Below are 26,414 nucleotides of genomic sequence, written 5' to 3'. Positions count from 1 at the left end.
CCCGCATTCGGAACAGAACACATTCGGTTCGGTGGACATCAAGACAACAGGCTGTTGCAGCGAGTGGCGAGTGGCAAACGCAATCGCAAAACGGCTTCAGGTAGCAGAAGAAAAAAGTTTGTTCTTTATACAAACTGCTTTGATGGCAAATCCAGAACAAGGCGGCATCGAGGGCGTTCGAAAAGGTTTTTTTCAAAACCACGAGTACTAAGTTTTCTAAATTGGAACCATTCCATAAAACAAGGCGCTTTTCAGGGCCATTAAACCTCCCAAAAAAGAGTTTAGGAAATACAGTTCAATGCTTTTTAAAACAATATCCAAAATAATAATAAAACACAAATTGATTTTTTCATAATTTGTTTGCCAGGATATGATGAGTATGTGAATTTGGCAGTTGTTCTGAGCTTATTGATTTTCACCAATTCTTAAATTGCTTCTAGATTGAAAGTACAGTAATTTACACTTATCTCGACGCGGAGCCGATCTGGCGTGGAGGCAACATCCATACTTCTCACGCTCAAGATCACGAGTTCAATTCTCATTCCCGACATTCTTCCAAAATGGAAGGTAAAAGTGACGAACCAGCCAGAAGCGTTGAAAGTCACTATAATACAGAAAAAAAAAAAAACTTATCTCGACATTTAGCTAATTGGACGGACCTGTAATGCGACATATTTAGTTGGACATTTTTGTAAACATAGAGTTCGGGGTCCAAATTATGACCCCACATTGAAAGTCGACACTGTACCACTGTCATCGCAAATGTTCAATTACAGGTTAAAATTACCTCCAATCCGATACTGAGTGGTGGTAATGCGACATGCCATTGAATGTTATTTGCTGTAAAATATGTCACAAGCTGGATGGGAAGAAATTTTCCAACTGTGAAAGCTGTGGCGAGTGGCAAATGCAATCGCTAAACAGAAAGGTTTAGCCGAACAAGAAGGGGGTATCGAGTGATAACAAAACAATAAACTCTTTAGATTGAAAATAATTTTGTGATCCTGAAAAGGACCCTTTTTAGCCTGCATGTGAATCCAACGAGCGAACAAATCGTAATGAATGTATTTTTTTGCCATCGCTCCCTTTTAACGCTCATTCGTTCGTCTCGTTGGACTCGCCCCTCTGGCTGAGTCTGCCGATTTGTCTCTATCCTGTGAGTGTGTACCGCTTGAGTATAAAACATGCGAACCCCAAAAAAATATCTTATTTTCTTTCAAACCGTAAACCCGTGTGGTTGTACGACATCGGCATCGTGGACGTAACAAAGGAGGACAAGTTAAGGGAAAGCCAAAGTCTCACTCGAACCGTGCAGGTCTCCAGTTCCCTGTTGGTCGCATTCACTGATTGCTCCGCAAGGGTAACTAGGCCCGAACGGGTTGGTCCCGGAGCACCAGTATACCTAACAGCGATTATAGAGCTTCGGCCGTCGGAGTGCTCGAGTTGGCTTGCAAAGCTGCTCACGACAATCAGAAAACCCGCATCAAGAACAGAGCAGCTTCGGTTCGGCGCTCATCAAGGCAACAATTAGTTTCAGTGAGTGGCAAAGTGTTTCTCCGGCACGTCGCATTAAATGTAATTTACTGAACAACATGTCACAAGCTGGATGGGAAGAAATTTTCCAACTGTGAAAGCTGTGGCGAGTGGCAAACGCAATAGCTAAACAGGAAGGTTTAACCGAACAAGATGGGAATATCGAGTGATAACAAAAACACAACACCAAAGGTTCTTTTCAGAACCATCAACATATTCATAAAGAGTAAACAGTAAACTAATCCATTTTTCAGGTAGATAGGTAGGTATTCACGTAGTAGAAGAAAATAAAACAATATATTTAAAATATATATTTAACAAAAGCTGTCCCCTTTGTATAGTCCTATGTCACTCCGGTTATGTCCCCGACATTACCCGCCCGTCTTTTTTATTTTCTATTTTTCTACATAATCGCCGTAACTTTCAATGCATTTTTCATAGCGTGGCACGAGTTTTTCTAATGCGAGCGCGAAGTGCGTAGTGTCAGGCGAAACGCAGGCGTAGACGCAATTATATCGTAGTTCAAAAAGTTGGACGCTGTTGTTCTAAAATTGCATGAAACGTCGAGATTTACAGTTATCTAAAAAAAATTTACTCGAAAATCGACTTTTCAGACGGAAAAACGACCGAATGTCAAAAAAAATGAAATAACAGTGAAACTCGTAAATCTCAATTATTATTCTTTTTATGTATTCCGAAAAAGACCAAGTCCAAGATTGTCGATTTTTGGCAAAAAAATAACATTTTAGATGACAGTATAGCTCAATGTTTCACGCAATTTTAAGACATTTGTTTTTGAAATTCGAGATGACGATTTTCATTGGCACAATGTGGAGATAGGAAATATAGCAATTTATGCTTCGTCCGTTTCCAACGTGATGAGTATAGATAATACATTCACGAATTCAGCAGTCAACAGACCTTCCTAATGTTTATATCGCACAAAATGATTTTACTCGATACGAAGAGAGAAAGAACTATAAGAAGCAGAGAGAAACATTGCATCGCAAGAAGAGAAGCATATAATTGCATCGCAAGCCTCACCACCCCTGTGTGATTCTTCTACCAAAAGTAGTTTATCAAGAAGAAGAGCCAGAAGAGGATCAGAATTATCAAATCCAACCACAACAACAGGAGCTGTAGCAAAGCAGCAGCATGAAAAGCATGAACAACATCGGCAGTAATAACCTCAGCAGCTGAAATATATCGTCAGAAGTAGCAAACGAGTTTCTCTGTACGGCTAGAGGTGTTAAACTGAGGAAGTTTAAAGCCTATTATAGTTCAGAACATCATCATTATCATCTGCTACGCTCCTGTCACAACGTGTTTTATTCCAGCAAGCAGAATGAATTTTGTTCACTTGTCAAAAATGTTACAGCAGGTCACTTGTTTACGTTTGCAAAATTGTTTTCAAGATGCAAGAATCGAATTGGAAACTGAAACAATTTTTTTTTGCGCATTTGGTGCACCGGGAAATGTGTAACATACAATCAAATCGCGAAAAGGACAAAATTGGACCAGAAAATCGTGAATTATATTCGTAGGCATCGATCTGCATATATTTGTGACTTAGCTAAGAAATTTGGTACCAGCGTCGAAATGATCCAGGGATTAAGAAGAGACATGATTTGAGAACCTACGGTAAACAACATCATGTAGGGGAACCGCGGGTAATACGGAAAATTTGTATAGTTATTTTGAATTTCAGATTTCTGTTAATGAGAACACATTCTACATGTTATTCTATAATATTTAAACCATCCTATGGCAATGAATACTGATCAAAAGTGAAAAAAGAAAACAAAACCGAAAATCATACATGATTCCGCATGTGGATGTAATTATTGCGGTTTCGATATTAAGCGTTTTGAGTGGTTTATATCAAAATTCAATTCGCTGATGGTTATATTTCGGTTTGTGGGTTAACAGAGAAGCCATATTAGGTATGTACGGAAAAGTAAATCAATTTTTGAGTGAAAAATTTTAATTATTGAAATAGTTGGTGGGGTAAAACGGACAGTTGCCAGTGGAAGAGAGATGAACTGTTTAATCTGTTCCTAAGGAATGTATTGCGTCTATAAATGGAGATCAATTCGCCAACTGTGGACTGGTTAGAAGCTGACTGGAACCAAAAGTAAAATAGTTGCGTGTCTGTCCGTTTATACTGCTGAAAAGCACGATGTCACTTCTAGGTGGATTAATTCGATTTTTTCATCATTTAACGGACATTCGTTATGAGTTCAGACCTTGGTTGAATAAAACTATTCCTCTCGCGATTGATGAACCTCTACGCTTCATATATTACAAACCTGCCCTTATTACAAAAACACTTTTTTGTAATATATTTGGCCAATTAGGTAGAAAAACAGAATTGCAAGAAACTGCATCAAAGTTTTGAGAAACATGAGTTTCCACAGATATATTTGAAGTTCTTCTTAACATGTCCATTTTACCCCCCACCTCCTCTACGTCGAAAAGAGCATCAAACCACCAAATTGTCCGAAACTGCGACCAATCGAACGTTACTGAGCAATTATCAAGGACATATTCAAGAAGGGTAGTGCAATGTCTTGGAACATGTCAGACTTCAAAAAGAATTGGTCAGCAACGTGAAAGCCACTGTGCTGTATTTAATGGAAGGAGTCAAATCAAAGTTACGAGCATTCAACCGAAAACAACGATCTGCGTGAATTATCCACTTTACTGCCTGTCAACACTAACAGTTCGGCTGAAAAGTTCATAAGATTGACGTCTAGGTGGCGCCTCTTGCTAAAATCTACTTGACTATCACAAAGCACCATCTTTCAATGGATACGTGTCAAAGTTTGACAGCAATCGGTCGATTAGTTCGTGAGTTACAGCATTAAGGGTGAAGAAACTTTTGTTATTGTGAGAAAAAATTGAAAAATCACAAATCAATGGAAACGATGGCAAAATTGCAAATTGCTTAAAATTACTTCCGCATCCACCGTATTCTCCAGATCTGACCCCAGCGACTATTTTCTGTTCGCATACCTGAAAAGAATGCTCGCTAGCAAGAAATTTAAGACTGACGATGAACTGATTACCGAATTACTATTAAAATAGTATCAAGCTGCAAAATCGCTATAATCGCTGTATCGTTCTCGAAGGCAATTTTTTTTTTATTTTATCCAAAATATATATTTTATTAAGGCTCATATGGCGTCAACCTGACGGGGCCGGGAGTTCAATATTTCGACAATGTTTGCCTTATAACTATGTTAGTAATATTAGTATTACAAGTGTTTTCGTAATTGTGATGTTGCTGTCTTCAATGATCTGTACCTGTGCCCGACACGGGATACTTCCTATTGGGATGCAGCTGACCATTAATCAGCAACGCCCCCCTAGTCTGTACCCCATATCTAGCGTGGTGCGTCTTTTCGAGGAATCCAGGATAGAATGGTCACTAGCCGGTGCAATCATCAGCTCGTGTAGAGTTGTCATGAGCGGTACAACCTTTGGCTTTTGTTGAATCATCAGTGGACTGCACAACCTTTGGCCCGTGTATCTGTAAAGAGTGTGTGTATGTATTGCCGCGACTAAGTAAAAGTTTATAGATCGGATAGGAGGGATACGAAACAGGGACACAACGAAGGAAAAATCATTAAACGTTGACATCGGCGTTCCAGGTATAGATGAAGCAGAAGATCAGGATCACGGCTACCTAAGATATCCCGGACGGGGATATCCGATTGTCTGCCTTTTGCTCTCAGTGCTCTAGAGAGCTGAGAGCGAGCAGCATGGAACCGGATACACGACCAGACAATATGCTCGATGTCGTGGTAGCCATCGCCACAATCACAAAGATTGTTTGCTGCGAGCCCAATTCGATAGAGATGCGCGTTTAGGTTGTAGTGATTGGACATAAGCCGAGATATCACGCGAATGAAATCACGACCGACATTCAATCCCTTAAACCAAGCTTTCGTCCAAGAAGGCAATTTTGTTGAATAATAAAATTGAGTTTTGCAAAAAAAAATCAATTTTCACTTGACAAAACTAAAAGTTCGTTGACTTGACAGAACTGAAAGTTCCCAAAGTTTTCCGAATCTACGGTTTTCAAAATAGTGCAGATACATTAAGAAAGAAAAGTTCTAAAAGAAAGTGTTGATGTAACAATCAATTTACCCGTGTGGTTCAAAGAGTACTTCGTATTCAACAACGTGCACGATCAACGATGGAATTACAAGATCAACCTCCAGAACACATCCACCGATAACTTTCTACCATTGTTCTGGTTATTGCCACCAATATAAACCTGCTCAGAAGTGACAAAGTCAAATCCGCCAAATTGCGGTGATCTGCGACCAATCTAAAAGCACTAGGTACTTAGCAATAGGAATATCAAAAGGGTGGAAGAGAAGCTACTTTCATTTATAGTTTCAATAAAAAAATGTGGCGTAAAACGGTACAGAAAGCTACGATAAAAGTTATTCAGAAACTAATGAAGAGAGTTGTAGGATTTCTCATGAATAAGCATTGAATTGAATAAAAAAATTCAACGTGAACTTCTTCGAAGGAGCGAAATCGGACGTCATTCATCCGAATTGGAATATACTGAATAAAATTAACCAATGTAAAAATAAGGATACTCTTCAGTTATCTTCAAAAACCGTAAAATGTTAACTAAATCGCGCGATCCGAGAATTAATTTCGAAAATTTACAATTACCATGATTGTACCAGATTTCCCGGATAGCTAACTGAAGAGCCTTAAAAGTAGGAAGACCTGTGTCTAGAGACATAGGTGGGAGCTTGACGTAGGACTGTGATTGGAATATACTAAATTATTAACCTTTATTATTATTTATTATTTATTCATCTGACTTTTTGTAGTCTTAATGAACTAAGATGGGGAAAAACCAAATAGAGGAGGCCAAAACCCCATATCTTTTCATTCACATGCAAAACATATATAAGTATAAAAAAAAAAGTAGCACATTTTGAACACAACAAATATAAAAAAGTAAATAATAATAGGCGTCAACTGTGGTCAAATCATAAAAAAAAATAACAAAAAACTAATTGGGAACTGGGCCCTTGTCCATAGTTAATGTCGTTGTCAGTGGTTCATCCTATTCAGTTCTGTGAGTCTGTGTTTGAATGCGGACGCAGTAGAGCCAAAATCAAAGTGAGCGAAAACTTCATTGAAACTTGCCGACATGAATCGCACAGGGTCATGGAGGCCATACAAAGTATTTCGGGGCTCAAGAAGCAGAAAGTTTCGTTGGCGAAGCAGTCGTTCAGGAGCGTAGATGTTAAGCTGTCCTAATAATTCCGGTGCGTCAGCTTCTCCGTTGAAAATTTTTGCAACAAACACAGCTTGGTCAATACTCCTTCTCTGTTCCAATGTCTGCAGTCCCAGCAATCTGCATCGATCTTCGTATCGGGGAAGGTTCAATGCATCTCGCCACGGAAGACGTCGGAGGGCATATCTAACGAATTTCCTCTGTATTGCTTCGACTCTTGCGGTCCATGTTGACTGGTATGGGCACCAAACTACAGAGTTAAATTCCAGAATCGATCGCACCAGAGTGCAGTATAGAGACCGGAGGCAAAGTGGGTCGTTAAACTCTTGGGATATTTTAAACATGAATCCCAGCTGGCGGTTAGCTCTAGAAATAATGTCGTTGTAGTGTGATCGGAAGGTGAATGCTGAGTCTAGGATGATCCCGAGATCATGAACTTGATATACACGATCGAGAGACTGTCCGTCAATTGCGTAATCGTACTCTGTCGGATTGAGCTTGCGGTGGAACGTGATAACGTTGCATTTATGAATGCTTAGCGTAAGCATGTTCCGTGTACACCATTCAGTGAAACGATTCAGCAGCCGTTGTAAAGCGTAACAGTCCTCAATACTCCTCATGACCATGTAGATTTTGACGTCGTCAGCGTAAAGCAGTCGATAGCCGGGTGGTAGTATGACAGATAGCTCATTAATAAATATTGAAAATAGCAAGGGGCCCAGATTGCTCCCTTGTGGCACGCCAGATAAATTCGAGAAATGTTCCGAAGTTACCGACCCAATGCTAACAGTGAGCCTACGATTTAAGAGGTATGATTTGAACCAGCTGATAATATCCGCGGAGATACCGATTCTCCCTAATCGTTCCAACAGTATTCCATGATCAACTCTATCGAAGGCAGATTTCAAGTCTGTGTAGACGGTGTCGACTTGGGCACCAGCATCAATGTTTTTTATACAAAAAGAGGCGAACTGAACTAGGTTCGTGGTAGTTGACCTTTTCGGATAAAACCCGTGCTGATCCATGGCAATGTAATTCTTGCAAGAGTCGAAAAGTAGGTCGTTCATAAGAATTTCGAAAACCTTGGAACAGGCGCAAAGCGAAGTTATTCCTCTGTAGTTCTCAACATTCTGCCGATTCCCTTTTTTAAACACAGGAAACATGATAGACGTCTTCCAGCTTGTGGGAAAACAGCGTTGCCTTAATGACAGATTAAAGATGGACGTGAGTGGAGAAACCAACTCGTCACAACATTTTTTAAGGATGTAGGTGGGTATTCCATCAGGACTGGATATTGAACATCTCAATTTGTTTATGGCGAATTTCACTTGATTCGGTGTGATGTCGAGGTTTCCCAGATGGCACACGTCTCTTGGAGTATCTCTACAAGCGTCCAAGATTCTTGACGAAATCGTGTCGTTGAATGCGCTTTTGAAGTGAGTTGCAAACAATCTACATTTTTCTGCAGTTGAATGAACAACCTCGTTGCCCAGAAACATTTCCGCGGGCAACCCATTGTTATCCTTCCGTTTTGACTTCACGAATTTCCAAAAATGTGCAGGGTGTCTACGTAAATCTTCTTGAGTCCGTATGCTGTAGCGTTTGTATAAATAGCGGTTATATATTCGGTAACTGTCACTAGCCCGCGCGAAATGTTGCTTGGTATATAAGCACCGGTATCGGCAATAAACTCGAAGCGCCTTCGATCTTAGACATTTTAGATGTCTTAGGTGTGCATTTCCCCAGGGTGGCTTAGGAGACGGTCTGCGCAGTGGGATGAAATCAACCAAATGACTTTTAAGCAAGCTTGTAAAGCAATCGACTGCAACGTTTATATCGTCAGCGGATTCTAAGAAATGCCAATCAGTTTGGCGAAGGGCTTCTAGTAAGCCTTCAGTATTGATTCGATGAAAGTCAAGTCCAGGTTCATCCGGAATGTTTTCAAGTACGATGGACTGTGATAGACTAACTGTCAACTCCAAAGCAGGATGGTTGAAGTCAAGAACGGAGAGCGGTTCGGCTGCTTCTTCGAGAAGGCATCGTGAGAGCGTAGCTTCATTTACCAGGGCAAAATCCAAAATTCGTGCATTCTGATTGGTAATATGATTGATTTGAGATAAACCGTGCAAACTGAAACCGTCTAGTAACGAAGCACAAGCGACAGAAATGCTAGATTGCAAGGCATCAACGGAAGGACGATCGTTTCTTGGAGTGTTCCAGACAAGTCCCGACTGATTGTAGTCACCAAGCAAAATGGCAAGATCATTATCCCCAAGGCGGGAATAGACCGCTGCAATTGACTCAATATGATCACTAACGCTTGCTAAATCATTTTTGCGGTCAGGTGGTAGATAAATAACACCGATACTCATTGAGCAATATTGCAGCTTCACCTTGACCCAAACCTGTTCGAGTGTAACATTTACAGATGTGGGATCGATGTATCCGTTGAGGTTACTTGAAATAGCAATCAACACTCCACCGCCAGTTGATTTACGACTGTTGACTTTGCTGCGATCTGTTCTAAGAACTGTGTACGAATCTCCAAAAACTTGTGATGAAAAAATTTTATCGTCGAGCCAAGTTTCCGTCAGCACAATTACATCATAATGGCAGGATGAGATGGCCAAGAAAACGTCGTCAATTTTTGTCCGCATTCCCCGAACATTCTGGTAATAAACCGTTAATTCCCCAGAAACAATCAGCGGAGACGGTGATGAAAGATGTTCTGTTTCGATGATTGGTGACCGACAAGCAGCAGAATCGACGGATGCTTCAGGGTTCGTGTCACTGTTAATGGGACCAATTTCAGGAAGCGAAGAAGCGAAATTACAGACGTACTTGCCTGAGGTAGCAAGTTGGAAGACTCCCTCGCCAGCTCCAGACACAGGAACGGAATGTCTTGGATGGCAGGAACAGTCGGCGGAGAGACGACACCGGCACTCGACTGTGTCGGGCGACTTGGGAGCTTCCATCATGCTGTTTTGTGTGCATTCCGTTGGGAGTAGCCATGGGCGACCGGATGAATGGTAATTATGCGACGTTGTCATACTTGGTAACCAGATGTGACTGGAATCGTAACGAGTATCAGGTACGAAATTGAAGTATAAGGAATTGTACTCGCCTGCACTAAAGGGCTGGAAGACCCCTTTTCCATGCCAAAACACAGGTCCGGGACGACTGTTGACCGTTGACGGGAAGGACACGACTGTGATGGAGGGATAAGGGCCTTCCAAATGGCTTATATTGTTGCGTCCCGGGCTGGAGGAATCAAACTCGTTATAGGCGTGATCGGAGGTTGTGTAGTTTCTGGTGGCAGCAACAGTGTTGTTGGCTTCTTGTGCTTCGGTGGAAATGGAAATTTTTGGGAGCCGTAATCTTCGAACTCCCGAAACAGCAAACCTTCGGGCCATGTTGATGGATCCAGTGCTTTTTCTCTGGTCGAATGGTCGAGGCCAATTTTAAAGGATAGGAAAGTAAGAGATTCTAACTCTCTACCCTTCGGGATGAGCTTCGCCACGGAAATATTATCTTCAATCCCGAGATTGGCTTTGACCATAGCCGATACCGCTTCCACAGAGACGTCGGGACGAATTTTGGATAAATATAACCAGATTTTCCGATCAGCATTATTGTTACAAATAGGCACTGAAACAACATTTTCCATCGGCTTTTTGCTTCCTATTTGGCAATTCTCGGGAGCTCGCGTAGTGTAATCGGTCTCGCGGGGACGTTTCAAAGCTCTGCGCTGTTCAAGTGCTGGCCAGCCTATGCTTGTAGCGGGTGAGAACTCAGCAACGGGCTTAGAGTGCAGATGTTTTATTTCGCAGCGCAACTCAGTAATCGCAGTCGTGAGCGTGCATAGAGGAGATTGTTCGTCTGCCTGGCGCGTGATAGCACGAAAATGCGAATTTTCGAAAAGCTCAGCGCATTGGTCACACATCCAAAAAAGGTTGTTTCTGTTGGATGCGAAGTATGACTGCAGCGCACGAGTTACACCAGAACAGGCATTCATGTGAAAAACTGCACCACAGTAGCCGCGGCAGATAACGAAATCGATGCCCGTGATTGCATTAGAGCACTTAGCGCAGTTTTTAACCATGATGACGCGCCTTTAGGTAGGCTATATAGTACGCGTGCAAATCAGTTGGATGCAAGGGGAGCGTGCAATCGAACGAGCTTTTTATGGTTTCTGTTTTATTCCAGCAGATGTCGCTTCAAAAGAAAAAATCGACGTGGAGAATAGTACGACTTTGTTGTTTTTAGACACCAACGAATGCACAAACTCGCGACGTAAAATTTTATCACAACGGTAAAAATAATCAATATACAAACGAGCAGAATCAACGATGAAGTACTGACAGACAGTGATAACTCGAAAACAAGATTAAAGGACGTAAAAAAACACAATAATCGACGGTGATAATCACGACAGGAAAATTTAACTTGTACACATAAGGCAGTGTTCCCAAGTCCCCAAAGTTCCCCAAAATTAATCTGAGAGAAAACAACGATACTTTTAAAGTATTTTTAAAAATGGTTAACTGTTAACTTTTTATGCTAAATCGCGCAATTCTAGAATTAATTTTAATATCTACTTGATTGTACCAGGTATAGTTAATATATAATTTTGTTGCCATGATTTTTGGATCGTTTGTAGGCAAAATGGTCAATCCAGACGTAGATAAATTGGAATATTGACCATTTCATTTTTAACGGCAGTGAATTCAGTTGTAGATTCATGTCTTGCTTTGACTTTCTTCAAACCGAAATATTATAACTTCCAACTCCGGGCACGCATGCACTCACCGAAAAACAAACAAGCGTATAAATAATGACGCACGCTCGCCATGTGGACCAAAAGCGCCCACATGAGGGAAAGATTTATGATGTCACCAGCATTATTTGTAAATGAGCAGCCAATTAAATATTTACGCGTATTCCATCGTTTGATAATCAACTTGAAACGCCTCCGTGTCGCTGGGAATTCCTGGAACACTCCTGGGATGACGAATAATTTCTGCCCCCACTCACTCCCATACCCCCTCCGAATATGTATATTGAACCAGGCCAGCGATGATCCATCGTCTCTTTTCTCCGTTCGCTATTTTGTTTGCCGATTACCAATAAAAATTTAATGGACTTCGTGCAAAAATACATTTCGATTCCTAAAACGGTGAAACATAATCGCATGTGTGATTTCTTCATTTTCGGAAGGGGGTTTCGCCACTTGGGCGATCAAACGAAGAGGAAAGCAGTATCGGGGAATGTGCAATCGGTTCTTCGAAAGCTGCCACCACCAGCATTCGGAGGAAATAGGTTCACGTGTAATGAACATGGTTGAAAAAAAAAACGGTTCCCGTTTAACCCCTGCCATAAATGATCGCTAAATTTTAAACCGTTTTTACCTGAAACCGAGCTGCTGCCCTGATTGCATCGTGCGGGAGTGTTCCGTTGGTCGGCTCGGCTGGTTCCCCGTAAAAGCCTCGTTTTGAACACGTAATACCAATTCGTTGGAAATCTTCATTCGGGGCGGAGGAGAATTTTGTTCGTTTTGCTGGAACAAATCCTACACACAAACACATTTATGCATGGCAACAGCAAACACACAGGACTCGGCACTTCCAGCGAACGAACTGTGCGCGCGGAATTGGATTTATTTCCTGGGAAAACAAACCATGAGCTCTCTCAGTAGAATTATTTCTCCTGAATTTGTTTTTGTTTGGATAGCATTTATAAAATGAAAAATTAATTACTACTTCTGCGATAGTTATTACCTGGTCATGTATCACGGTGCAATGTAGCTAGAGGAGCTGCAACGAATTCCAGCTTGCATATTCAATCAGTTTCAATGGTGTGGAGTCCTATGGAGTGGAAAAAAGCAGCTCGTCTGCAGTCCAACTCCAGCGGCTGCCTTTGGGTGGCATACAAAGGCAGAAGTGCAAACAAAACTATAGACTCTCTTCTCCCCCACTGCGCCGACGTTTCCCTCGACAAACGATTTCAGACAAATCAAGACAAGTTGTGAGTGTTTAACTGGAATCGGTTTACCAAGAATTGATATTCACAAAGAAGCGTGGGCTTCAATATTTGCTCGTGGAAGTTTTTATTTCCTCCACATCTGCAGCTCTCTGCAAAAACATGTTGTTGCCAATACGGGGAGAAATGGTGAAATTGAGTAATTACAAAGTTGAAACTAAAAATAGGTGAAGTCTGGCGCTGCAAACTTGGGGGGAGGTCTCTGGGAGGTTAGTTGTATGGCAATGTTTAATATGCAGGAAGCAATTAAAGCGCACCGGTTTTCGCATTCGTCGGCCGGAGCTGCCGATAGTAATTACGGGGTTTCCTCAATGTTTCGGGCGATCAGGAGAGGGAAGTCGAATGAAAGTGGGCTTTGTTATAAATAAACTCACGCGGATGTGATGATGCTCATTCCAACGCAATGTAACGTTTTATCTGGCGCAAAAAAAAATTACGGATTGATAACAGTAGAAGGAAGAATTACGTAAGAGCTTCGGTTGGAAGAGGAAGTTAAATTTAACGGATCGAAATTTGATTTATTGCGGGGAATTTAACTTTTTGGAGTCCACGAATTTATAGCTTCGGATTTACGCTCTCTGTTTCTACCTAGGCTAATATAATACACCCAGTTTTATTTCACGCGGCTTTTTTACGCGTAAAAAAATGGTGTATCCAAATGTATCTCAATTTCTAGGAATTTTAGTGTGAATCACACGTATTTGTATCTGTGTCCGCAACTTCCTATGTGAAAATAACGTGCAAAATTCGTTAAAAGTTGAAAATCTATTTTCGCGATTAGTTCTTGCTCTTATGTTAAAGAAGGATGGCTCTTGAAATATAATATTTTGTTCTTCGGTCATAATCCGATCTTGAACCTCTCACCCTCAACGCTGAGCCTCATTGAATTTTCAAAATTTTCCTGTTTATTTTAATTCAAAGAGGCTCATGCCCAATAAAAGGGCCACATTGTTAACGAAATTATTTTCATTCAATTGATTTGTTTATTCAGATATTATTTTAGAATGCATCAAATTTTTATGAATAACTTTGAAGTAAAAAGTTTTGGGGACCACGAAAAGAAGCGATAGTTTTTATGATTTTATAGAAACAGCTGAAGATGGTTAATCAATGATTCATTCTTGACCTCGCAAGAACAATACACTAGCTGGCCATAGGTCGCAGTTTGTTTGCAGTTAATATTCCTCGCGAGTGCTATCACGGCCGTCTTTCTTGCAGTTGATTCACACTTGGTTTCATATACCATATATATTTCAGATTTTAATATTGATGATATTCCCACTTCATTCCAGTAGGTTTAAGCCGGAAGAGTTGTATTTAATCTCAAATCAGAAATCAGAAATCACCAATAAAGAATCAGAGATTAGAAATCAGAAATCAGAAATCAGAAATCAGAAATCAAAAATCAGAAATCAGAAGTCAGAAATCAGAAATCAGAAAACAGAAATCAATAACAAATATATATCGTCGGTAGACTTCACTGTAGAGGAATTTTCTCGGCTGCCTTCTCAGGTTGTCCATGTATTCTCTGCGTTGTAAGTGTAAGTGAGGGTGGCAGCGAAAATGGTCATGTCAAATTTCAAAAACCGACCATGTACATTTTGTTTATTGACCCAAAAAAATGATCCGTGCAAAGTTTCAGCTTAATCGGACATGATTTAGGGGTGCCTCAAAGCACCCAAAGTTTTGATTTTTGATCCACGAAAATCTTCCAAGGGGGAAGTAAAGGAAATTAGGAAAATCGAATTTTTTTTCGATGCCAAACAGCTTGAAAATGCATGAAACGTCGAGATCTGGTGTCATCTCGAAAAAAAAATTTGGCCGAAAATCGACCTTTTGGGACAAATTATTAATTAAAACTTTGAGTGCTTTGAGGCACCCCTAAATCATGTTCGAATGAGCTGAAATTTTGCACAGGTCATTTTTTGGACCAATAACAAAATGTATATGGTCGATTCTTTATTTTTAATAAAGTAATTATTTTTTTCCAAACCTTCATTGCCTCTCAGGCTAAGTCCCAAAAGGTCGATTTTCGGCCAAATTTTTTTTCGAGATGACACCAGAACTCGACGTTTCATACATTTATAAATCATTTGGCATCGAAAAAAAATTCGATTTTCCAAATTTCCTTTACTCACCCCTTGGAAGATTTCCGAGGATCAAAAAATCAAAACTTTGAACGCTTTGAGGCATCCCTAAATCATGTCCGATTGAACTGAAACTTTGCACAGATCATTTTTTTGGGTCAATAAACAAAGTTTACATGGTTGGTTTTTGAAATTCGATGATGATTTTTTTCCCATACATCCATTGCCACCGTAGTGTAAGTGTTCAATTATTCATTGAGAAAAAATTTAATTTGATTTACCGGTGGTTATATTTCGGTAGGTAAATAACATTGTACGGATATTAGAAATGTACCACAAAGAGTAAATTCATTCATAGAAGCTAACTGTGAGTGTATATAATAATCGTACTGGTGAAGTAAGAAAGACAACATTTAGTGGGAGTGAGACAAAGAGTGAAAAATTATTGATGGATGGAGCATCCAACTGACGCACCCTTTCTTCCTTGTTGTGTGGCTACATTTTAGTTGCTTACCCGCTTAGCACTAGACTGGCCAAGCAAGTCATTTTGACTGTTTTCAATTTAAGTTAGAAAAATCATTATGACACATTACGACACAATTACTTAAAAAGTTGTGACTTTTTGTACAACTTATTAATAAAAGTATAAACTTGCTTGGGCAATCTAGTGTTGAAATAATCTGAACATTGGTGTCCAACACTTCACTGCATTGTTAACGTAGGACTACTAAATTATTGTCGGTAAGAGCAAACATTATAAAAAGTCAAGTATCCACTCTCAATGCAAATGTTTGACAGTATCAAATATTTTTTACAGTATCTCTCGGCAAAATTACATCTCCAACGCTTATAACGCAACAACAGAACAGAAAATTCGAACCGAATCATTTGTGTGGTAGCGGCGGCGAAGGCGATAGTAATCACAACGGAACAAATTTGCACCTTCAATTCCAACCGAAGAATAAAGCTCGCACCACTGGAAAAAACCTTCTTCACATTCGGTTTAAAATGCGCTACACATCGACGTCCTTTCAGCCCGGATATAATGCACAAATTCGCAAAAAAAAAGGTCGATCGGACCAATAAGCTCGAAAACACTCTTGAATTCACACGAATTCCATCCCGGAAAAAAAAATTCAATAAAAATGAATTCGGTAATTATTATACAGAATATTATATTGAATTTTATCGAGCTTTTTGAAATTACTCATCATTAAAGCTACCACCATTTTTTATCCCATTTATTTATTTATTCAGCATTTTAACTATAGCAGCGCCGAATTCAGCCCTTTCGCTACGAGAGTGATACTGCACATCGATCACGCAATGTGCATATTTTTCGGCGCAAAGCTACGTTCAGTGGTAGCACTTCGACGGAGCAAACTGCCGTAGAGAAAGGGTTAACCGCGTTATATGTCTATGATTTATATAAATTTAAAATTACACGGTTGCCATTTGGCCACATGAGTATTCCTTCTGTTCTTCCATTGTTCAGAAGATCGGACAGCGGAGACAGTTGATATGATTACTGTTGTGATATTAATAGCACAACAGCCCGATGTTTTCTTGTTGCAAGCAAAGTTTGCATATAGATGGAAACAGGCCAGGACTCCGACCGTGAATCGATCTCCATCGCTCATGATTATTGCGTGGACGCAGTTATTCCATAACAACACAAGGTCAATTGAGGGCGCTAATTTTTGAACACACGATCGATCGCTTAGCAAGCGAACGCGCAACTAATGTGGCTACGAAGAGCCCCAACTACCACTGTTGATAACGCATAAAATAAAAAATGATTACGTGTGATTCAATCATACACAAACACTCTCCACTTAACGGTATGAAAGCCAAAGTATCTTTCCATCGAGTGTTCGCCTCGAATTCCAGACCAAAATCAAAGAAGAAAGATCAGAATTGCAATGCAGTTCGACTTCTTTCATTCGAAACTCTCCCTCGCTCTGCTCGCTGTCTGAAGAATAAATGTATTTTCCGCAAATGCAATTCAAAATTATCTCAGCTGCTTTGCTTTTGTGCTATGCTTGTTTTATGCATATTCCTGAGAATGCACTCTGAAGCTAAAAAGTTACAGAAGATCGTGTCCGCCGCAAGATCACATAGTTGACGTAGACGTAGATTTCTGCCATCATCGCAAGATGTTTGTCCTTTAGCTCTGAGACTGATCCGAAATGGCCCCTATGTATTCGAATTAGCATAACGCGTAGTCACTTAATTTTAACACGATCGCAACACAGCAACAGCAAGAATGGTGATAAGATATTACGATAAAAGATACCGAAATGGAATGAGATATGCTAAAAACTAGCCTCATAATAAAAAACATAATAAAGTATCTATGATACCAAACAATCCAATCTTTCATCACAGCTCGTACCACTTCCGACAGTTTCTAGTCAGCAGTAGGAACAAGAGCTTGTGCGACATCTCTTCGAACCAGAGAAGGGATTCTATAGGAAGTCCATGACGGAAGTCAGAAAATTGGATTTCGAACAGGCAAAAAAGCGGACTGAAGCATTCTTTCAATGAACTCAGATGACTGGAAAAATCTGACTTAGTGGTTTTTGAAACGTAATCCGAATCTGTCATTCCGGATACCAGAAGCTATTTTAGGCATGAAAAATTTCAAAATACAAGTTTCAGTTAGTGCCCATCTTTCCCTTTCTTATTTTTTGAAAGATGCCGGATACATTGATTTTGCGATTTTTTTGGCTCACCAAATTTTTTTATTATTCAAAGAGACTTACATTATCGATTCGTGGTTAGATAGCTATATTTTTTTTTGTGAAATTCACGAAAAAAAATCAGCTTTAAAGTAAGGTTTACCGCAATTCCTGAATTACTGAATTACGAGTGAGCGATTAAACAGCAGGCTTCGCAGTGGTAATGTTAAAAAAAAGACGGGTGGGTAATGTCGGGGACATAACCGGAGTGACGTAGAACTATACAAAGGGGACAGCTTTTGTTAAATATATATTTTAAATATATTGTTTTATTTTCTTCTCCTACGTGAATACCTACCTATCTACCTGAAAAATGGATTAGTTTACAGTTTACTCTTTATGAATATGTTGATGGAACCTGAAACTGAAAAGAACCTTTGGTGTTGTGTTTTTGTTATCACTCGATATTCCCATCTTGTTCGGTTAAACCTTCCTGTTTAGCTATTGCGTTTGCCACTCGCCACAGCTTTCACAGTTGGAAAATTTCTTCCCATCCAGCTTGTGACATGTTGTTCAGTAAATTACATTTAATGCGACGTGCCGGAGAAACACTTACTGAAACTAATTGTTGCCTTGATGAGCGCCGTACCGAAGCTGCTCTGTTCTTGATGCGGGTTTTCTGATTGTCGTGAGCAGCTTTGCAAGCCAACTCGAGCACTCCGACGGCCGAAACTCTATAATCGCTGTTAGGTATACTGGTGCTCCGGCACCAATCCGTTCGGCCTAGTTACCCTTGCGGAGCAATCAGTGAATGCGACCAACAGGGAACTGGAGACCTGCACGGTTCGAGTGAGACTTTGCCTTTTCCTTAACTTGTCCTCCTTTGTTACGTCCACGATGCCGATGCCGTACAACCACACGGGTTTACGGTTTGAAAGAAAATAAGATATTTTTTTGGGGTCCGCGTGTTTTATACTCTAGCGGTACACACTCACAGGATAGAGACAAATCGGCCGACTCAGCCAGAGGGGCGAGTCCAACGAGACGAACGAATGAGCGTTAAAAGGGAGCGATGGCAAAAAAATACATTAATTACGATTTGTTCGCTCGTTGGATTCACATGAAGACTAAAAAGGGTCCTTTTCAAGATCACAAAATTATCTTCAATCTAAAGAGTTTATTGTTTTGTTATCACTCGATATCCCCATCTTGTTCGGCTATACCTTCCTGTTTAGCGATTTGTTGCCACTCGCCACAGCTTTCACAGTTGGAAAATTTCTTCCCATCCAGCTTTGTGACATCTTGTACAGTAAATTACATTCAATGCGACGTGCCGAAGCGCCACTCAGTGTTGCATTGGAGGCGATTTTAACCTGTAATTGAACATTTGCGATGACAGTGGTACAGTGTCGACTTTCAATGTGGGTTCATAATTTGGATCTCTATGTTTACAAAAATGTCCAACTAAATAAGTCGCATTACATGTCCGTCCAATTAGCTAAATGTGAAACAAATTTTACTATTTAAATTACTGTACTTTCAATCTGGAAACAATTTAAGAATTGGTGAAAATTGAATAATCAGGAAAGTCCCCAACTATCATTAAGCTCAGAACAACTGCCAAATTCACATACTCATCAGATCCTGGCAAACAAATTATGAAAAAATCAATTTGTGTTTTATTATTATTTTGGATAATGTTTTAGAAAGCAATGAACTGTATTTTCTAAACTCTTTTTTGGAAGGTTTAATGGCCCTGAAAAGCGCTTTGTTTTATGGAATGGTTCCAATTTAGAAAACTTTGTACTCATGGTTTTGAAAAAAACCATTTCGAACGCCCTCGATGCCGCCTTGTTCTGGATTTGCCACCAAAGCAGTTTGTATAAAGAACAAACTTTTTTCTTCTGCTACCTGATGCCGTTTTGCGATTGCGTTTGCCACTCGCCACACGCTGCAACTGCCTGTTGTCGTCTTGATGTGTTCTGTTCCGAATGAGGGTTTTCTTATCGTCGCGAGCAGCTTTGCCAGTTAACTCGATCACTTCGGCGGCCGAAACTATATAACGCCGGCTAGGTGGACTGGTGCCCTGGTACTAACGCGCTCGGCTTAGCTACCCTTGCGGGGAACTCCAGATCAACACGGTTCGAGCGGGATTTTGCCTTTCCCTCCACTTTTCCTCCTTTACCATGTCCAGACATGGCTGCTTGGGTTGGTTTGTTGATGTGTTGTGATGCGAACCGATGTGGTGTACGGTTTGAATGAGAATGATCGTTACGGCAGCAGAGCGGGGATTTTTAAGCTGACTGGCTGGCTCGAGAATTACGCATGTGTGAGACTGCGACCAATGTTTCGTTCATTTTTTTCTTTTTCCTTTCCAATCGTGCTTCAGTCTATTTCGCTGCTGCTCTGGTTGCCCGTTTTGGTCGGTACGATTTGAGGAGCACAAAATGGACCAATCAAAAATGGCAACATAGTGCATTTTGACAATGCTTGATATTTCACAATTATTCAATTATTTATCTCAAGAAAAGTGAAATGTTATTCGTTATGATAGATGCGTAGATATATTTCCTATCAATTAATGCAAAAACCTTTGCGATCTATTGAGAAATGCTCGAGTTATAAGCGTTCCAAATCTTGCATTTTTTCCTACTTGTTCAGTGCCTAGATTTCCATTTCACCCTCTATATATTCCGGTTAGACGTAGTCCTACGTCAAAAACAGCTCACGAAACCGATTCGATACTCGGCCACGGGCAACTAGCAGGCAACTTTATCAAATTAACTCTCAACATTAACATACATTGCTCGCTATCTAGAGTAACACAATCGCGGAAAGCGGTTTCTATACGGTGAAGATGTGGGGCGTAAATTAAACCAATCAAAACGTGGGATTTAGCGCAATTGAAAATCAAAACAAACACATATTTCATTGTACAATCTCATATGCGTATTGGATAAGCAACTAGGAGAGCATAGATTGCTTATGCCAATCGACCAATCAGAACTTGGGATTTTCGTTTAAATAAGTCTTGACATTTTTCAATCATTCGATAGTTATTTTCATAAAGTATATAATTTTCTTCATTATAATTTGGAGTTTTCAAACCATTTGATACAAATGTCTCGTAAATCTAGCAGGAAACAACTGATCAATAAGCGCTCGAAATAGGACAACTTTCGCGATGTGACTGTTTTGCGGTGCAAATTACCCCGAATGACGTTCTTTTACATCTAGACTTGGAGAAGACTACTGCTGCTGATGATGAAGTTGTTGCTGGTGCTTGATTTGATTACTCTTGTTATTTTCTCCCACTTGGTTGATAAGGTTAACTCTTGTGTACTGGTCGCTTCGCTGCGAGGCAACTATTACTTATACATAACGGCTAGCAGGAGAATTGAACAGAGGCGAGGCTTGCGATGCAATGTTCTGCTTTGCTCGTTCTCATCCATTCTTGATATGTGATTGATATCAGCATTAGGAGAGACTATTGATGTTTCTTAATCAACAGAATAAGATCGAAATTAAAACGCGTTCATAAAAAGACGGTTCATGTGAAACACGGAAGTATTTGTCTTCAACTTGGTACAGAAAATAACGAAGCTCGAAATAGTCAATGGAGTTGAAAGTCATCGTAAAAATAAATATAACAGACGACATAATCAACAGTTTCACTGAATTTCGTTGAATTATTCACAGGGTCTATAATGAAACAAATATATTTCACCAAAAGCTGAAGGAACTCGCCAAAAATAAATAGCAAAAAAAAAAACAGCGAAAATAATTTTTTCTACACCCGTTCGAAGATTTATCTGTCGGCGTGTTGTTTCGTTCCTTATTTAGTGGCATAAATAATCTATTTATGGTAGCTTCTATTTCGATTTGAAAATTAATACCGAATCAAATGTAGCACACCCAAACCCCAAAAATAACAAACCTGCCCACACCGGTTTCCAGTTGTCGGTGCTAAAATGAGCCGACCATTCGTATCCGTCGCTCACTAATTGATTACCAGATTGTGCATCTTCTGCGAAATCGAGCTACGAAATGGTACCCGTGAAACCACACGTAGCACACAGACATTGATCAATCCGCTTGGCTCTGTGCTTGACTGGGGGCCGGGAAATATTCCGTCGGCTGTTTGTCCTTTAGACTGATCCGAAATGGTCCCCCTATTTATTCGAATTAGCATAACGCTTAGTCACTTAATTTTAACACGATCGCAACACAGCAGCAGCAAACTTTGAAATTGACTTATACTATTTTGAGGTTGGAACCTTTCCGTCGGATTGACTTCGCCGAAGAGTTGAGCCACCTCTAATTATTCCAATTCCCGTGGTACCGGTCACCTGGCTGTGTGTCAGTTTTCGGTTGCGATTTTGCGTTTATTGCCACTGAAAACAGCACTCCACACCTAATTGACATGGAGTGTGAACAACGGCTGCGAAAAAAAGTGTACCATTGTCATTAACTGGGCCGCCGCCGGTGAGTTTGTTTTCCAGCGAAATTGACGAAATTGAAGCAAGTGGAACAACAAATAGGCTTTGGTCACGCAAACTTGGTTCCCCGTCGGTGCGATTGAGGGCATTGACAAATGCAATTAACTCAGCTGATTGCGTTTGTTCGTAAGGTCACAACCTAGGCCGGAAGGGTCTTGGTTTTGGGGCAGAATGAAGCCCAAGTGTTTGGCAAAATTAAAGAAACAACCGCTTGTTCTATCGACAGGAAATCACTTGAAGGCCTTCTTCAGGTTTTCGCCGTGGTGGTAATTTTGACAGCCGTTGCACCACACCACACGGCAGTGGAGTCGAACGAAAACAACGAATTGCCCATACATTAACCCCATCCTGAGTGATTTGACAGTTCATAGCACCCTGCAACGATATACACAAACAACTGAACCGCATAAAATAAATAATGGCCACTATAGCTCAAAACAAGTTCCACGATTGGCTGTGTAGGTTTTCCCAATCAACATCACACACAACGAGGAGCGCACAAGATGAAGAAATACGTGGAAGGAAGCCTTACCGACACTCGCACCACAAACAACTTCAACCAGCCGTGGGAGCCGCGACGACCTCCCGTAGATGTGTGTGAGAGAGAAAGGTTGGTTAACAGGAGGAAACGCACTTCGCGTGTGTATGATTGATTCCCAAACGAAGATGAGACCGACCTCAGCGAGCATTTTCTTCGAATTGACCCGCTTCCACTGCTGCTGCTTCCATCAGAACATATGTATTTCCTCTCTCCCTCAGCTACACCCCTATCGGTTTCCATCGCATCTTCAATTGTGTGTAGACGTGTCATTAAAAATTCATCGTAGCAGCAATATATTATGTTAATTCACCTCCTTCTCCTTCTCCTCTCGCTTCTCATTTTAATTCGGCTTTTATTCCTTTTTTATGGCTTCAAGTGGTTAGCTGAGCGGTACCGCATCATCATCATCATCATCATCATCATCATCATCTGCCAATTCTCCGTGATAATCTCTAATGCGGAAACTGAACCCGTATTACAACTAAACCAGGAAAACTACTTTGATGCATGCACATTGCAACATGCTTCAGCTAGTAGCGTACACCTCTTATGATCAAACGGCGCAAGAAGGCCGCTGCACCTATTCTCCACAGTCATCGCTCGACTCGAGAGCCATCGAATACTTAAAGCCACCATTCACACGCACGCACACACACAAACAAAATTTACAACGGGCAGACTGAAGGGCCGTTTCATACTGTGCTACGGTTGCATTTTGAGACTGAGTTATTCGATTGGCCAGCCAGTACGTAGGCGCGCTTGGAAACGGGTCGTCCACACAGTCGTTTTATTTGTGTGTTTTTGTTTTTTGCTTCAATTTTCCTACTACTACCTGATGATCCAATCGGTGCAACAGGGCGTTGGAATGTGTGCCACCCATGCGAGCGCTTTGGCGAAATGTCTCACTCCGCAAATGTGTGAAAGATCCCACGCATACCAAGCGTTTGGAATGCTGTAACCAATTCGTGAAATTCTTCCTCCCAATGAATTAGGTATGAGGCAGAAAACTATGGTTGGCAACTGGAATTCCGTTTCAATCGGCGAAGTTGGCCTGCCAATTAACTGTTTGTATCAATTACAACATGAATCTTTTAAATTAAGACATCTCGTTATACTTTTGGTTCTTAATTAAAAAGTACGCTACGGAAGACGATTCTGATGCTTTCATTTGAAAGATGACAAAATGTAGTACAGGATATAGTAGTGGAACAACTAAAATAGTGAATTTTAGTAACATTTTGGAAGTGAAACACTTCAAAGTTAATAATTTTTAATGTGTTATTATTAATTTTATCCTAAAAATTTATATTAAACTAGATTGTTTCGATCAATTAAAATGAAGTTCTTTAACCGCTCCACAATTTGTTCTTTGACGCACAACTTCTAAAGGGTGTGTCACATCAAATTGCATCACGGAAAAAACGCTGTAGAAATTCGCCCAGAAGACCGATCCTTTTGAAAATTTTAGACAGTAAAATAAAAACTATTGAACAACTTTTGGCATTTTCTTTTTATTCATACTTCGAGCCCAAGCCCGTATGCTCGCACCTTCCTCTTTACCCCGTCCATAAGGTTCAGTACAACGTCAGGTTGTAGTTTTTTTGAACAGAAATCCATTTTCTCTTGAAGTCCGCCTCCGATTAGACAACTTTTGGGTTCTTCCGGAAGGCCTGCTTCATAATCGCCCAATATTTCTCTATTGGGCGAAGCTCCGGCGCGTTGGGCGGGTTCATTTCCTTTGGCACGATGGTGACCCCGTTGGCTTCGTACCACTCCAACACGTCCTTTGAATAGTGGCACGAAGCGAGATCCGGCCAGAAGATGGTCGGGCCCTCGTGCTGCTTCAATAGTGGTAGTAAGCGCTTCTGTAGGCACTCCTTAAGATAAACCTGCCCGTTTACCGTGCCGGTCATCACGAAGGGGGCGCTCCGCTTTCCGCAAGAGCAGATCGCTTGCCACACCATATACTTTTTGGCAAACTTGGATAGTTTCTGCTTGCGAATCTCCTCCGGAACGCTGAATTTGTCCTCTGCGGAGAAGAACAACAGGCCCGGCAGCTGACGAAAGTCCGCTTTGACGTAGGTTTCGTCGTCCATTACCAGGCAATGCGGCTTCGTCAGCATTTCGGTGTACAGCTTCCGGGCTCGCGTCTTCTCCACCATGTTTTGCCTTTCGTCGCGGTTAGAAGCCTTCTGAACCTGGTATGTACGCAGACCCTCCCGCTGCTTGGTCCGCTGGACGAATCAACTTGACAAATTCAGCTTATTGGCGACATACCGGACCGAACTTCTCGGATCACGTCTAAACTGCTTAACTACGCGCTTGTGATCTTTTTCACTGACGGAGCATCCATTTTTGCCGTTCTTCACCTTCCGGTCGATGGTTAGGTTCTCGAAGTATCGTTTTAGTACTCTGCTGACCGTGGATTGGACGATTCCCAGCATCTTACCGATGTCCCGATGTGACAACTCCGGATTCTCGAAATGAGTGCGCAGGATTAATTCACGACGCTCTTTTTCGTTCGACATTTTTCCAAATTTACGAAAAATTGACAGTGAAGCATGGCCAACGTGATCTATACACTCTTATCTGATTATCTGATTATAAGCTGAAGATATAATTCCTAAAAATTAAATTTCTACAGCCTTTTTTCCGTGATGCAATTTGATGTGACACACCCTTTATCTTTCTTAATTTGGCTGCAATATCGATATAAACAATTCCTAGTGAAATTCAAGCAAAATCTTCAAAAATATTTTTATCCCACTGTACATGTAATAACCACTTAAACTTCACTTTAACGTTGAAAGGTTACATTTATTCATGAAATAAGCCATATTTGAAATATAAAAAAAAAAATCCCCAAACTGAATATAATCGAGTCCAAAAATGTATATAATCGAGTCTGTATATAATCTAGTACGACCTGTACTGTATTCTATTAGTCAAATCATTTCATTTGATACCAACAGTCGGCGGCGACCTTTTCCAATTTATGTTGTTCATAGTGTAGTGTATTCTCCATTCAGCCATTTTTTTTGCAGCGGCCAAATTGAATTTTTCAAGATCATGGAATACGCAGTTTTATAATGACAGTAGAATTAAATGTATGTTTCAAATTTCAGATCAATCATTCAATTTTCTATTAATGTGGGACAACCCAACAAACATTCAAACATACATAGAAACAGGTCAAGCTGAATGAAACCATTCAAAAAGAAATTAGTTGTTTGAGGACTGCGGCCATCTTGAAATAGGATTTTTCATTATCTGCTATGTTCTACTAGTCGAGAGCTTTCTTTTGATACATTTTTGGGCATTTTTCATAAATAACAGTGTTCTACTAATCAAGCCCTTTTATTTGATATCCATATTGATGGGGTTGTGAAAAAAAATATATGGCGCCATTTAGTGGTGGTGACCATTTTGGATTTGAATTTTTTATAAATAACTGTATTCTATTAGTCAACCTCTCTCATTAGATACCCATATTGATGGGGTTCTGAAAAAATATGATATCCGCCATCTTAGATTTGCATTTTTAATAAATAACTGTATTCTACTAGTCAAGCCCTTTCATTTGATACCCATATTGATGGGACGGAAAAAAATATTAATGTTTCACGTTGTAGAAATAAGAGTTGTTTCCGTAGAGTTTTTGATTAATATGTGTAGTGTCGTAATTTTCATGTCATTGGGATAACTATTGTATCTGTTGGCAAATAAATGAATATAATACTAGTCAAGTCTTTTCATTTGATA

General features: G+C 40.4%; 2 protein-coding genes across 6 annotated transcripts in view; both read right to left on the bottom strand.

The window, feature by feature from the left end:
• The window catches only part of LOC129767321 (probable serine/threonine-protein kinase DDB_G0282963), a 118,687-nt gene that overhangs the window by 71,117 nt on the left and 21,156 nt on the right, over window positions 1-26,414 (bottom strand). The gene's annotated exons all lie outside the window — the stretch shown is intronic.
• On the bottom strand, window positions 10,047-10,907 carry LOC129764491 (uncharacterized). The gene has a single exon (XM_055763606.1). It carries the CDS (start codon window positions 10,905-10,907, stop codon window positions 10,047-10,049), a length of 861 nt encoding a protein of 286 aa, XP_055619581.1.

Source organism: Toxorhynchites rutilus, chromosome 2 (assembly GCF_029784135.1).
Source record: "Toxorhynchites rutilus septentrionalis strain SRP chromosome 2, ASM2978413v1, whole genome shotgun sequence".
In the NCBI taxonomy this organism is placed as follows: Eukaryota; Metazoa; Arthropoda; class Insecta; order Diptera; family Culicidae; genus Toxorhynchites; species Toxorhynchites rutilus.
This window is presented reverse-complemented; position numbering and strand designations above follow the sequence as displayed.

Excerpts from the sequence above, each read along its gene's own strand:
- LOC129764491 (XM_055763606.1), bottom strand. The coding sequence starts at position 10,907 with ATGGTTAAAAACTGCGCTAAGTGCTCTAATGCAATCACGGGCATCGAT.